The sequence below is a fragment of the Netta rufina genome (genome assembly GCF_964035555.1).
Source record: "Netta rufina genome assembly, chromosome: 1".
Lineage (NCBI taxonomy): Eukaryota > Metazoa > Chordata > Aves > Anseriformes > Anatidae > Netta > Netta rufina.
The window spans coordinates 82,393,985-82,408,533 of NC_140123.1; the positions used below are offsets into that span (position 1 = coordinate 82,393,985).

General features: G+C 35.6%; 1 protein-coding gene across 4 annotated transcripts in view; it reads left to right on the top strand.

Moving 5' to 3' along the window:
- The window catches only part of CNKSR2 (connector enhancer of kinase suppressor of Ras 2), a gene marked incomplete at both ends in the record, with an annotated part of 217,493 nt that overhangs the window by 113,914 nt on the left and 89,030 nt on the right, over positions 1-14,549 (top strand). For 2 of the 4 annotated variants that reach the window (XM_084306349.1, XM_084306350.1), the window contains one exon: positions 7,398-7,544. The exons of the other annotated variants lie outside the window; for them this stretch is intronic. In XM_084306349.1, coding sequence (XP_084162475.1) covers positions 7,398-7,544 — 147 coding nt within the window. The remainder of the gene's footprint in view (positions 1-7,397; positions 7,545-14,549) is intronic. 4 annotated transcript variants of the gene reach the window in all.

Here is a 14,549-nt window from a genome sequence, read left to right on the forward strand (position 1 = left end):
TCAGCTTAATGTATGAGAAAGTGGGGTGTGGTCCAGTCTGCCTAAATCCTTCCTTCAGCTCATACCACCAACCGTATGCACCTGCTTAGACATTTATTAACACTTCCCTTCTCAGCCTTAAAATTTCTTTAGCCCTCACCTGTGGCTACCATGGATGTCTCTTCTCAGGGTGTGATGGCCTGTCTCTCACAAGGAGACCCTCTGAAATGGAGTTAGACACCTGGGCTCTCCACACATTCCCTGGAAGCATCTGGAAATGAGGCCAAGTGAGGATTCTGGTGGCAGAATCTTTATTCGTAATAGTTTAATGTCTGTGCCCTTGCTGAAGAGAGGTAGGGCCTGTAGATCACAGGCTAGATTTCAGACCCTGTTTCCTGCAGTATGTGTGTAGCACTTATGTTGCACAAAAGTGGTCATCGGGAACTGGAACCAGAACCATTTCCCTGCTCCCAAGGAATGGCACTGATAGTTTCTTGCCACTTGCATGACTGGGCTTCTTACCCATGTATTCCCATCAACACAGTGCTCCCTCACCTATGGGGAAGGCCTTTAACCTGTCACTGTGTACATGATGCTTGATGCTTGAGACAATCCTCTAGTGTTTCAAAGACCACATTTATCCCCCCAAGGTTAAATAATGCCAAGATCAACATTACCCAAGTGGGTGGAAGATGGGATGAAAACACTCTGAATTGCCAGTACCCATCTGTCGCTACTGGTTGTCCATACTGCTGGTTGAAGAGAGAGGTGCCTTACGGCCATTACTCCAGGGTGTAGCCCATGTATCCAAGTGAGGGTGGGTGCTTCAGACTTCAGAGAGACGCTAAAACTGAGCCAACTGAAATCTGCCCCAATTTATAGAGTCATACCCTGAAACAATGAAATGAGCCCCTTTTTCCTCAAAAATCATACCTAGTCATTGACCTTACATCTGTAAAATACATCATATTCAAACTCATAAAGTTGGGGTCTTTGCTATTCCCGACAAATATCCTCATTTATTTTGTTCTAGGATGCTGTTAGCAATGGCTCAAAAGCAAAACAGTGAGGTAATTTTGAACTGAAAGGTAAGCATTATTATATAAATGTCCAAGCTTCGATACCAAACTGTTTTTGTGTTCCATGACAATTCAAGTTGCAGTTCCCCTGTGAGTAAAACACTTGTTTGTCTCCATAACAGTGGTGCTCTATAGTCATGTTACTAGAATTTGTGAAGTTTGTTGAATTACAGTGGAGCTGAGATTAACAAATACTTTAAAAGATCAAGATAATAAAATCAGTCAGAAGCTATGCTGTGCATCAGATATGTTTTCTGAATGAGAAATGTGATTAGAGCAGCTTAATGAGAGGTGATGACTTCTCTTTCTAGTTCTCAGATTTGGTTGTGGGAAGAAAAAAAAAAGTAAAAACTTGTGGGTTGAAATAAAGACAGTTTATTAGGACAGAAAAGAAGGAATTACAAAAATAGAAGTAGTAATAAAGTATACAAAACAAGTGATGCACAATGCAATTGCTCACCATCTACTGGCCAATTCCCATCCCATTCCCAAGCAGCACCTCCCCCCCGCTTCCCAGTCAGCACCCCATATTAATTGCTCAGCACGATGCCATACGGTATGTGGATACCCCTTTGGCCAGTCTGGGTCAGCTGTCCTGGGTCTGTCCCCTCCCAGCCTCCTCGTTGGCACGGCACTGTGAGAAGCTGCAAAAATCCTTGGCTTAGCATAAGCAGTGCTCTGCAACAATGAAAACTGTGTTATCAACATTATTCTCATCCCAAACACAGCACCATACCAGCTACTAGGAAGAAAATTAACTCTATCCCAGCCAAAACCAGGACAATGACTTATTTCCTAGTTTAGTGATAGCAAGAAGAAGTTTTAATGAAACTTCAGGATCTTCTCAAGTAAAAGATGTGATTTTCTTTAAGGTAATTTATATACAAACTCAGTTGTTGTGACTTTGGACAATGACACAGTGTGGTGTGACCAATAGCAATCTAAGAATGCACAGAACTAACTTTCGTAACAATGGATAAAAAATAAATATATATATATTCAAATAATAATATAGCAGAGATGCTCCTTAATTACTATTACAGTAAATGCAATCACAATATTATGAATCTCTCCTCTCTGGGAGAAAACTGTTACATAAGCATGGATGTTCATTACTATGCTAGCCTAAGAAACTGGATTAATCCCTGAAAGGCACCTGCTGCTCTCCTGACCCTGCTTCTCTTACCGCAGACAGATACAGCTTTCATCTCTGTGGTAGTCCACACTGTAAACAGCCTTCTGTGGTCTCCTCACCCCGTGTTTTCTGGAAGTGGAAGACCTATGGCCTTCCATTATTTTATAACCTTTTCAGGCATCCACAGCTGGGAGAAGGGGAGGAGATGCTTGCTACTAACATATTTGTTTCACGGGGCTGCCAGCTGACCATCCTCACTTCTGGCCAGTGTTCACGAAAATCAATCTGTTAATTTAACAGCAAGATGCCAGATAGTTTATTGTCATTTTTCTGACTTGCTTAACAGCAGGCTAGGTTTGATAGACAGTGATTTGAAGTGCAGTGTTTTTTGTTGTGTGATTTTTTGTTGTTGTTTTTATGTTCAGATTTTTATTTATAAAATGCAAGATATGTGACAGGGAATTCCTTAAAAAATAACAACCATTTCTTAAGGTGATTATGCGTTCCTCATAGAAATTCTATTTTTATTAGCTCAAAAAATGATTAAAAGCATGAATATTTTAATGGTTGATAAGTCAAAGAGCTCTGGCTGCAATCCACTTACAACAAGCAACACTGAAAGAATAATAAGTTTGATTATCTCCCTGTTTCAGTAACTTTTTAAAATTAAATACTAGAGTGGATTTTGCATATTTATTTAGCAAGAAAATAGCTGACTGCTTTACAGTTTATATTAAGCAGAAAAATATTACTTTTCCTTCAAGAGTGCAAAGATATTTGTACTTTTACCAAAGATATTAACGTTTTACCATAATTGTGGGGGGAAACAGTTTTCATAGAAACAGAAAGTCCATCGTTAACTTTCATGGGACTCTGGTGACCCTTTGAACAGGAATATGCCTCTAAAAGTGGCATATTAAAGTGGCATATAAAGGTATGGACTCTGTTCTATTTATCATTTGACCATAACTCCACCCCTTAGATGATATAGTTTTGTTGTGTATTATACTTGTATACTGCTTTTAAATGCTGATGCTGCTCTGTAATTTCATTGAGAAATCTGCACTGGATTTCTCAGACTGTAGGTTATTTAGTAAGGCATCTTATAGCATCCTAAAAATACTTGATTTGAGTCCATCCAATTGTATTTGAGATGCCTGCATGTTAATATTTAACTGAGTTCTTTTGTTGCTCATAACATATGTTAGTGCTCGTAGAAATCAGGAATGAACCATGGAATTTGGGAATACTGCCATGGGTGTGGCTAATAAATAAATAAAACCAAGCAATGCTTGGTCATGCTTTCTTCTGTCTGTCAGGCAGAAATAGAGTAGATGGCTACAGTTTTCCAAGATTGTCATAAAAGGGAGTGATAGATTCACCTGGAGAAAAAAAAAAATAATAATAATTACTTTAGGATACTTTAGGAGTAACTTTTTAACATTTATATGTTAATATTCTTGGCAACTTAGGATAGGAATTCAGAATAAAAGTTCTATGTCAGGCTGTTGTAGTATTATTATCCACATGTACTTGCTGCAAGCCAAAGGAAAGTTGGGGTATTTTAAAATATGTCTCATCTTGTTCAAAGGCATCTTCTTTTTCCCAGCCAATTGTTCAAGGAGCAGACCTCTGTAACAGCACCCTTCTGCTAAAAGTTTCTATTAGTAGGGGTAATGGGTGAGGAGATATCCTAAGATTCAGATAAAACAGGTGGAAGGTTGTGGAGAGAGGTAAGGGAGATGAGGAGGATGTGTCAGAGTAGAGAGCAGTGGTACAGGTCTCCTACGTGCCCATCTTGTCCCACTGAAGTAACCTGGGTGGCCCCAAATGTCTCTGGAGCTCACTGGTGAGCCTCTGGTCATGTGGTGCTGGGATGAGATGAGAAATTTGGAGGTGGCCTAATGCTGATGTTGAAGATACTCTACCTGCAAGCTTGCTTCCCTTTGGAAGGCTGGTGTCCCATCTCCTACCTTCCCCCAGTGGTGGTGTTATTCTGGCCTAGGTGTATCGATCTTCTGGTGGCATGGGCATGAACTACGCTTTTTATCCTTCCTTTATCTTGGTAGCAGACTCCTCCATCACAGGTTCTGTAATCTTCTTGTCAGGAACTGCTCAGCACAACCCCACCACCACCCCAGGTCACCTACTCTCAGGTCCCCCCACAGTGCTCATTCCTCTCCTTCTTCTAGTTCCCCCATCTTTGCGTGCTTACTTTCCCTTGCTGTTCCTTGAGTCCATATTCCTTCTCCTCTTTCCTTTCCAAAACCCTGCACTGAGAGCTGAGCTGTTCTGGCAGCTTGGGGGATACTTAGGCTCTGTGTAGCAAAACCCAAGGCTGGGTTTAGGCTCTGCCACTACAGAGACTTCTCCTGATCAGAGCTGGTTAATGGCACCTGGTTTAACAAAATCAATTTATTTTAAAGCAAGCAGCAGGGACTTTCTTGGCCCTTAAAAATGGGTACCTGGCCAGTATTGTGTACTGATTTAAAACTTAATTGCTTGGGTTGGTTTAATGCATGTAAAGTAGATTTTTAAAGTAGTTGTCTTACTTTTCAACTTCAAAACCAGTAAGGAAACTTTGTTATTACTGTCTGTGTTTGCAGTGCATGGAACAATTGATATGGCAGAGACTTCAAAAGCTCTGCCAAAAATCTTGATGGATAGAAGTTGACAGTAGACAACTGTGATGATAATGAGAAAGGGGAAGATTCTGAAGAAGAGGCTAGAGAGAATAAATTCAGATAATACTTAGCAGAAATTTAGATTACATATCTCTAAAGCAGATTTCTGGAAAATCATTTTCAGTTCCAGATACATGCACTGCAATTTTTTTCTTTAATCCCCCTAACTCTCATAATGAGACTAGATAATCTTCCATTTATTGCAGTGTAAGGCATAGTTGAAATACACAATTCAGTTTATCTTTGCAAAGTATGAATGTGTATTTAAAATAATTTCAAAGCTGCTAGTGTAACCAAGAGAAACCAATTTTATTTATATCACTCTGCCTATTTCAGTGATAAACAGATGCTTTAAAGCACAACTTTTCCATGCAGCATCCTACCAACTTAAATGGCAAGAGCCTTGCAGCCTGACTCTGTAGCCAGGGCCACATCATGTTCTCCTCCAAGCTCCATGTGCTCCATTATTTAGTAGAAAGATTTCTTTCCATAAGTTTGTCTTCAGTTATTACATTAGACAATTAGTGTACAGTAGCTTACATGGAGAGATACCTTACATGAACTGTAGGCATCCTTCTTTACAGTAACACAGAGCAGTTGAAAACCTATGTATGCCTAAGGTAACATTATGGAACTATGGGGAATGTTTCTTATAGTGGTGGAAGTCTCTTTGAGTAGGAAAGCAGTATTGTGAATAGCATGGTATGTTTTTTTATAAAATTGTGATGTTAAGACTTAAAGCTTGTACTTACAGAGACTTGGTTTTGATACTGTTGGAAGATAATGGAGACTTCAGGAGGATGTGGGTATGAAGCTTAAGTTGACTGTGTTCATATTTCATTTTATTCAAAGTATAACGGACATACTCATAATACATGGGACTGAAAATAAGAATATGAGCATGTTGGGAAATCTTCTGTGGAAGCTGGAAAATATTCTGTAAAGATAACCATTGTCAACATCCTCTTTCTTTGTTTACAATAATATTACTGTAGAAGTACATCCTTGATATAATCAAGTTTGCTTTGGTAGAAAGGACAGGTAGGTTTACAGTAGATGAGGAAGAGTGGTGAAGTTGAAACCATGTCTGTGTACAGGATTGTTGATGTAAGCATTGTTGTTGGCTAATGTGGCATGGTTATATGGAGAGTATCAGCTATTAAAATCAGTGATGTTAAGCAAAGTGAGTTTTGATGCAACAGTGAAACAGGTAAAAAGTAAGTAGCATCAACCTATGTGTGAGTACCTTGTTAAAAAATAGGTAACAAATATATACTTGTTTCATATAATGCCATGCTACTAATAGGGAACATCTGCGTTTTGTTTGTTCATATTGCTTATTTGATTATTTTCAAATATAGGGACATGACATAGAGTAACCTTTTGACAATGACGTCACAATTTCATGCTTCTGGAAGTTCTTTCAAAAACTTTCACGTCTCAATTTGATAATTTTCTTTTTAATGCTTTTCTTGTATAAATTGTGAAAGAAGGAAAATATTTGCAACTGTGATCCTTTAAACAACAGGAAAACATGCTTGTTAATTAGGGGGAAAGAGAAAGGTAGAAAAGTTGTCAAGTTTACTGAAATAATAATTTTCTAAGTATGCAGGCCAACACTTTCAAGGGATATGTGATTGTTTCTTGCCAGTGTAGGTGCCAAACTTAAAAATGCAGGGATACAATATATTAAATAATTTCAAGATGCCAAAAATCAATCTTTATTTAGACATAAACCATTTTCATTAGTTGTACTGTTTTAAGATTTTAAGTACTTTTGTTTAAAAACACAAACTGAATGATTCAGAAAGTTTTAGTTTCTGCTTGGAAACAAAGACTTACTTTCCACATTAGTCAAGTTGCTAATTTTAGAATATTTCAAAATGCTATAATTCAATTAGGAAATTTTACTTTGGGCTAATACTCAAGTAGTGGAGAGACTATTTCTGTCATTAATTTGCTGTCTTTTGGTTTTTGAAATCATCATGAAAGAAATACTATTTTAAAAATGCCTTGTGATTCTGGTTTTATTTTTATAGTGAAGTGTAGAAGATTGTCTTGAGCATCTTTGTGCTTGCATAAGCTGCTAGGAATAGAAGTAGTATGAGTACATGTGGTTAGTGGATTTTATATAGTAACCATGGAGTATAAAGTGCTCAGTTTTGAATTGAACAATAGAGGTAGGAGCCAGGGCTTTTTAACCTTGTAGTCTCTAAGGTCTATGTAACAGAGGTTATTTTAAACCACTTTGAAGTTTTACTGTGTATTTACAGTGGAGTAACAATAGTTTATTAATTCTAAAACCTGAAGTGATACATATCCATCTTAATGCATTATAGTAATTATTTTAGTTGACATGATTTTTATGCAGTAATTTATTTTTGCCATTTCTAGAGTTAATCTCCTTTAAAATATATATACACTCCTATTGTGTTATTTTACTAATCATGTTTAAAAAGGGAACATTACATTTTGAATACTGTACCTCAATTTTATTGTAATGATTTTACTGGTTACCAGGTGGGGTGGCAGTTGAAAAATTTGGTGAATGCACTACGAGAGGATCCGAGTGGTGTTATCTTAACTTTGAAAAAGCGACCTCAGAGCATGCTTACCTCAGCACCAGCTTTACTGAAAAATATGAGATGGAAGCCCCTTGCTCTGCAGGTAATGAAGCTTAATCATAAGTCATACACCATCATTTTACCTATAAATTATCTCAGTGATGCTTTATTGTGCTTCATCTCAGCAGCATATGGATTTACTCTTGTATGCTTTGAAAAATTGTTTCTGAAATGATTTCTCTGTAGTTTGTTCTCATAGGATCAACTGAAGTTAAACCTGTTACTAGAAATTTTCAAAGTTAGGAAGTAATCAGCACAATGTTTTGCAAAGCAAAAATAGTAGCCCCAAAGAACTTTTCTAACCATGTATACCTAAGAAAGTTATAAATTTTAGTTTGACTTCTTATTAAGCTCTCCACGCAGTATAAGCTCAAAGAAAGAGAGGAGGAAAAGATCTTTAGTTCTCATTTTGATCATGGCACTATAGGAAAATTTATACTGTGATTTTAATCCACAAAACGTGTGACAATCAATATTTGCTCATGTAAATAAAGTTGTATCTGTGTTGAAGTTTTACTTGAGATTGAACCATTGCACATAAGAAGGTGTAGTACAGGATGTCCAGCTGGATCTTTAATTTTAGGATGCCTGTAATGGTTTGAATGGTTTCATTAAAGCTTTCATATTTCACTCCAGGACAAAATGTCAGTGTGATGGATTACTCTGGAAAATAAAAGTTATCTCCAGACTGATGAAAGCGTGTAACCAACAGATGGAACTGAAAAATACTTTTATTTTTTTATTCAGTTCAGATAGAATAATTTTTAGAATTCTATTTTCTTTGCATAATGAGTGCATTCTTCAGTACATTTTTATTACCACAATAAAAAGTCTAATTTAAAATTAACTACATTTGAGAGAGAAAATACTTGCATAGTTCGTGCAAAAGGAAAATGAGATGTAGAAATGCTACTGCTAATGGCTGTGGTCTTTTCCATTTAAAATATTAACAGGTTCATAAAAAGTATTAACAACTTGAAGAATCTCTTTCAACTATATATGTTTTTATATATAAAAATATGTTATAATGGTTAAATGCCTCATTGTCTTTCAATCTGAGTAAGTTCCTAAATGACTGAGGTATCTTGGTCTTTCAGATACAAATTACTGACAATAGATGCGACATAAACCTTCAACCAAAAATATCGTATTAGTGTCTGAACATAAAATTTCAAATCTGTGTGCATGATAAGAGTGCATAAATGTCCATACTTGAATGCTGTGCTTTTATCATAGCTTTAGTGAAAATATAAGTACAAATTAGAAATGCATATATATGCTTCATTGTTTTAAACGGGGACAAATGCTTTCACTCTAAATCCTTTTTGTGTGAGTTTTTTATTCCTTTGGTGAGTTGGGTTCATTCCCCTAAATATTCCTTTTTGTTTCACTTTATCATTTGTCACTAGAATAATTCAACTGGAGAATGCACAAGAGAAGTTTCTGAGACAGTCCATTGATGTAGATTATAGCAAATAAGTGATAAATTTAAGAGGGTGGGAAAGAGTGGGAAGAAATGGGATAGAAACCCATTTCCACTGTCTAAAATGAAGTCCAGTAAGAAAGTGAGGATATCTGTGGTCCTGTTACAGAGAATGCAGTCATGAGAAGAAAATGTGTGGATGTTTGAAACTCCACACTCAGTTCCAGAAACAAAAATCCAGTTGTCTTTTAGCATGTTCTATTTCACTCTGATTTACATATCAGCATCCTTAGTTCAATACAGATACTAAGGAGTGCAATTCATATGACTTTATATATCTGCTGTGTGTATATCTACATTCGGGTTTGTCATTTTTACCTTTGACCAATGGTTATACAGAACATTTATGATTTCATACATCTTGACCTATTTTAGACTGATTGACCTTAAGTAGAGGTGAAATGAACTCTTTCTCTCCATTTGGTGATAAAGCAAGTGTGGACATGTAGCTTGAATATAAATTATGTCTGTAAAATGAGATTGATCTGACAGTATTTAGAGGTTTTCTGTAATATTACAGGTTTGGGTGGAGTGGTAACACTTTTGTTTATTTTTTTCCTGATAGCATAGAAAATACGTTTCTATGATAGACTAATGTGAGTAATGTGAGTACAAATAGAGACATTGTTAAACATGAGAGATATAATTCCAGTATCATGATGGTATTGTTCTGATTTTTATCAATCATAACATCCAGAAAAGGCCAGAACCTCATTCAGCACTTGGGTGCAGTGCACATATGCGCATCTGTTATAATTTGTGATGTCACAAATTGTGAGAAGCAACAATTTTCCTAAATAGACTGAGTGACAAAAAACCTTCAAGATGACATAAAGACAAACTTCTGAGGCTGCATAATGTGGAGATTTCTGTTGTTAATTTATGCAGATCAGTGGTGAACAGATGTTAAAGTCCACTGGTGTTAAAGTTGAAATGCAGACTAAATGTGAAAATGGTGCTGTACATTTGATAAATAAAAAGCAGCAAAAGCAGAGTGTAATTTTATAGCTATCAAAATATGAGATAATGTTTATTTTTTAGTTGTTCCATTTCTTTCTATATTCCAGTATTTATCCATTATAAAAGACAGAATGTGCTTTTTTTTTTCTTCACATTTTCTGGGGAAAAAAAAATAATAAAAACACCTCTGAAAAACTTTTTGTTCCAAATTCACATAAAAGTGCTTTTCTGTAATAGGATCATGGGAGTTAGTGAGAGAGAATGGGGTAAAGTGATAGTAAATAAGAAAAAACGTAAAGGAAACGCAGTACTTCCATCACCTTTGGAAGTAAGGGAAATTACAATACAATATTTTTCTGTATCAGGATATCATGAAATAACTAAGAATGTTATAACTGTGCTGTCATCCCAGAGCTAAGTTAATTGAAACATACGTATTATTCAACAGACACAAGCTATGAAGATATTATGACTCAGTAATAATTCTGTTAAACTACAAGATATGAGCAAAAGCCTCAAAAGACTTTGGAATAAGATATAGGGATGAAGTTCTAATAAAATGTGAATCAGGATCTGCAAACTGGCTGATGTTTTTTTCTTTGGTTCTGCAAATGGTGTGAACTAAGGAAAAACATGGTGTCACAAATTGCAATGAATGAGGTGGGAAAGTGGAAGTTTACCCTAATGTAAGGAGGCTGGCAAATGGATGATATCAATGAGGATTTTTAATAGCTGTTGCAGGAAATTCAGAAGGTAAATATTTCAGTTATTAAAATAAGAGAGTAATTTACATTGAGATTTACTTTGGGATGTTTTAACTGAAAAAAAAAAATTAGCTCAAAGTGAGTAGTGTTGAGGCACTGATAAAATGCATTCTGCTTGTTTTGTTGATAATTCTATTTAAAAACAAAAGTTTGGCATTTGCAGCTACATGAAAAACTAGGCTTCATGGAAAAACAGTAAGTATACCTATAGGTTGGGATAATGCTAGGTAAGTCTTCCAGTTCAGGCAGTAGGCAGGTGCTATCAATCAATTCAGTGTGTGACTTTTACATGGTACCCTGGTCATTGAACTATGTCTCCCATGCATCCTGTGTAGCAGTCCCGAAACTGATATCCAATGGCTTGATGTAGAGGAAAATAATAAAACTAACTATGGCTATACTTTATATATATATTTGTGCACCATTACATAATGACTTTGTATTTATAATTAATTGCATTAATTCCAGGTGTAAGGTCAATCTGTACTGAAAGAAAAACATCTATTTTCCCCCCTCTTGTGTCCCAATTAAAAGTGCTTTGGATTTTTTTGTTTGTTTGTTTTGTTTTGTTTTCAGTCACTTGATGCTTGTCTGTTTTAATATCCACCAGTATCCAACTTCTTGCAGATAATCAAAGTCCTCCCTTAATACATTCTGGAATTATATCAATTTGGAATTTGTGAAGTCAAAGGATTTTCAGCCTGAGTTTTTTGTTATTGCTTTTATAAAATTTGAATTAAGCAGCTATGGCCTTAGGGTTTTTTTTGCTTGCCTTTGCAGTTGAAGGTATTCATTAATATGGTATTGTGTCACAAATATTAAGATGTTATGCCTGCAAGAGGAATCTTACTATATTTGCCTTTCAGTTACTTCCTCTGATACTCTGATCCATTGTGTGAAAGCTTAGAATGATATTTCAGATTGCAATGTTGTAACTGAACATGTTGAACAAAACAAATATGATTAATCTCTTTTTTCCTCACTTGACATAGAAGTGATTTAATTATCTTAGAACTCTCCTATTTTTTGTCTGTCCTCAAAGCAATCAACTGGTGGTTCAAAACCTAATAGAAATAAACATAATCTACTCTATTTTGTCTGTTTTGTTTCTCCTTGCCATTTTATGTTACTTTGGGGAGGTTTCAAACAAAAGCTCCTTAAAGTGCAGTTTGAACCAGGGTGGAAATTTTGCTAAAGAAGATTCTTGGAGCATAGGAAACCTTAACTAAGTCACTATCATCATGTTAGCAAGAAACTAGCTGAAAAGTCCTCCTTTGTTTCTGGAAAATGCTTTGTTAATTAGTCAAAAAGAAACTGACTACAGTGTGAAGACTCTTCATCCAGTGCATTTAACATACAGAAAAGGAATGGTAGAGCAACATGTTGCCAAGCTTCAACTAATTTAGACAGCCCTTCTGGTATCAGTGAAAAGGCTATTACTAATAGTATGGTTTGGGGCAAGTCCACCTGCTAGCCACATCTTGTGTCTTGACTTGGAAAAAGCCTTCTGACCCCTCTACATACTTCACATTCTTCACCAAGCTTATTTAAATGTAATATTTTGTATATTTAAAATAGTTCACTGTACTGTTTTTTATGTGATTAAATTTTACTGTTAAAATCACCAAGACCTCAGTATCTGTAGTTTTTTTTTTTGTTGTTTTTTGTTTGTGTTGTTTTTTTTTTTTAAACAGACTTTATTTTAGATTAGATATTCATCATATCTCCACTATGCTACATTCAACTTTTCAGACAAAACAGCAACAATAACAGCAGAGTCCTTGGTTTTACAGAAAATACTATTATTTATATTGTTATTTTTCTTTACTTGACTATATTGCCTCCTTCATTCATCTAGAGACAATGTTATATTCTGTTTTCATAATTTATGATTAGAATTAATGACCTTACACTTTTTAGTCATTGCATTTGAATAAAATACTAACTTGGTTCTTCAGTTGATTATTTGTCTTTTAACTACATGGGAAATGGGCATTTTTTGCAGCATTGTTAAAATGAATTCTGACTGGGTTTTCCTACAGTGTCTGAAATAGTTATAGTACATCATAACTTCATGTCATGGTTCATCTTATAAAAGGTTTATTTTATTGAAAACATTTTGCTCAATAAATTGTGATAATCTTGGTTCGATATGAAAATATATTAACAGTAAAATATGTTTAGTAAACAGTTAAAAATGTTTATTGATGCAAATACTGTGTAAAGATATTACCAGTTAAAATCATGTATTGTTTCTTCTTATATTTTTAAAAATCGTATGCCTTTGTCTGGAGTAATGTTTCTCAAACTATATATTGCAACTGCCAAGGGAGCTATTTAAAGGTTCACAGAGCTTTTAAAAACATTAAACAAAACTTCAGATGGTACATAATTATTAATTATATTAATTGCTTATCGGGAAGCCGATTTACTGGGAGCACAATCTCAGTTTCTTCAGGATTGGCAATGAGTACCTATAGGAACTTCTTCTCCTGGAGAACCTGAGGCTGCTGTGAGTAAAGCCAATTATCTCTTGTCTGGTCAACTGACAATTTAGAAAAGGGTCCCTAAACACTAATGATTCTGAAGGAGGATGGTGCACCCAGGTCATTTGAGAAACAGTACTTCCAAATGTATTGAAACATAAATTTTGTGACTGACATTGTGTGTTAACATTGATGCAGAGCTTTATGTGAGATATTTTCGAGGCTATTCCTGTTTTAATATATAACTTCTAAACTTTCTTTGTCAGACTATTCCCATGGGATAAGTATTTAAATCTCTGGACCTGAAAACTTTGTATTCAGTTTCAGCATTCCCAATTGCCTATGACAGCCTACTAAAAGGGACTGCAGCAGAAGAAAGTTCTAGTCCTTGGAAGAGAATTAACTTGGTGATAACGCTGATCTCCAAGGCATCTAGATTAGGAATACCTGAATTGGAGTTCCATGTAATTTTCTGTTCAATGTACCTGCATGGTATAATATGGTCCACCGAATGGCCTGTAGTATGAACGTTATCAGATTTACTTGCAGAAGCACAGATTGACTTGAACTGAATGGTTGAGAAGTCTCTAAATTGCAATGCAAAATGCCTTGAGGGTGCACCTTGCCTGCAGGTCATATTCTGAAGGCTCTCTTTCCAACAAGGAGAGCCTGAAGACTTTGATTCCTTACAAAATGAAATTCAAGCTCCTGTAGCACAAGGTGGTAGTTACTGCAGTGCTCTCTCCATGCCTCACTAACAGGACAGCTCATTTGAATGCTTTAACCATGTTGCAGTTCTTTTAAAAGAACTCGCTGATTCATCAGATGAAGTGGTGATAACTATCAAAAATAGCAGTGATATATTTATACCACAAAATTTATAAATATATAAATTTATATTTATAAATTTGATACATATATAAATTTATATATTTATAAATTTGAAACTTTTGTTCCAGTTATGCAGCTTTTCTGCTTTTGTACAAATAAGCCAAAGAGTTGAGTCTGACAATGTGACCCAGGTATACTAAAGACATGAGACATCCTAGTATATTTTGGGACAGTCCCAAAGGATTGTGCTTCCTCTTGTATGAGATTGTATTACAGCTCCCTTTGGGAGCTCCCACTGTGCTGGGAGTATTACCTGCATTGCCATCCTGTGAGATACCACAGTCATTTGGACTTCTACCAGTTACACTGTGATTCTCACCTCTGAAAATGCTCTGTTATTCAACATGGGAACAGTCTGAGGGAAACATTTTACTTCCAGAGCTCTGTGTTAACTGGATAACTTGTGTATTTCTCTAGTAGACTGAAGGTCATTTCCTCTTGTGGCACCTAGTGTTTTAACCACC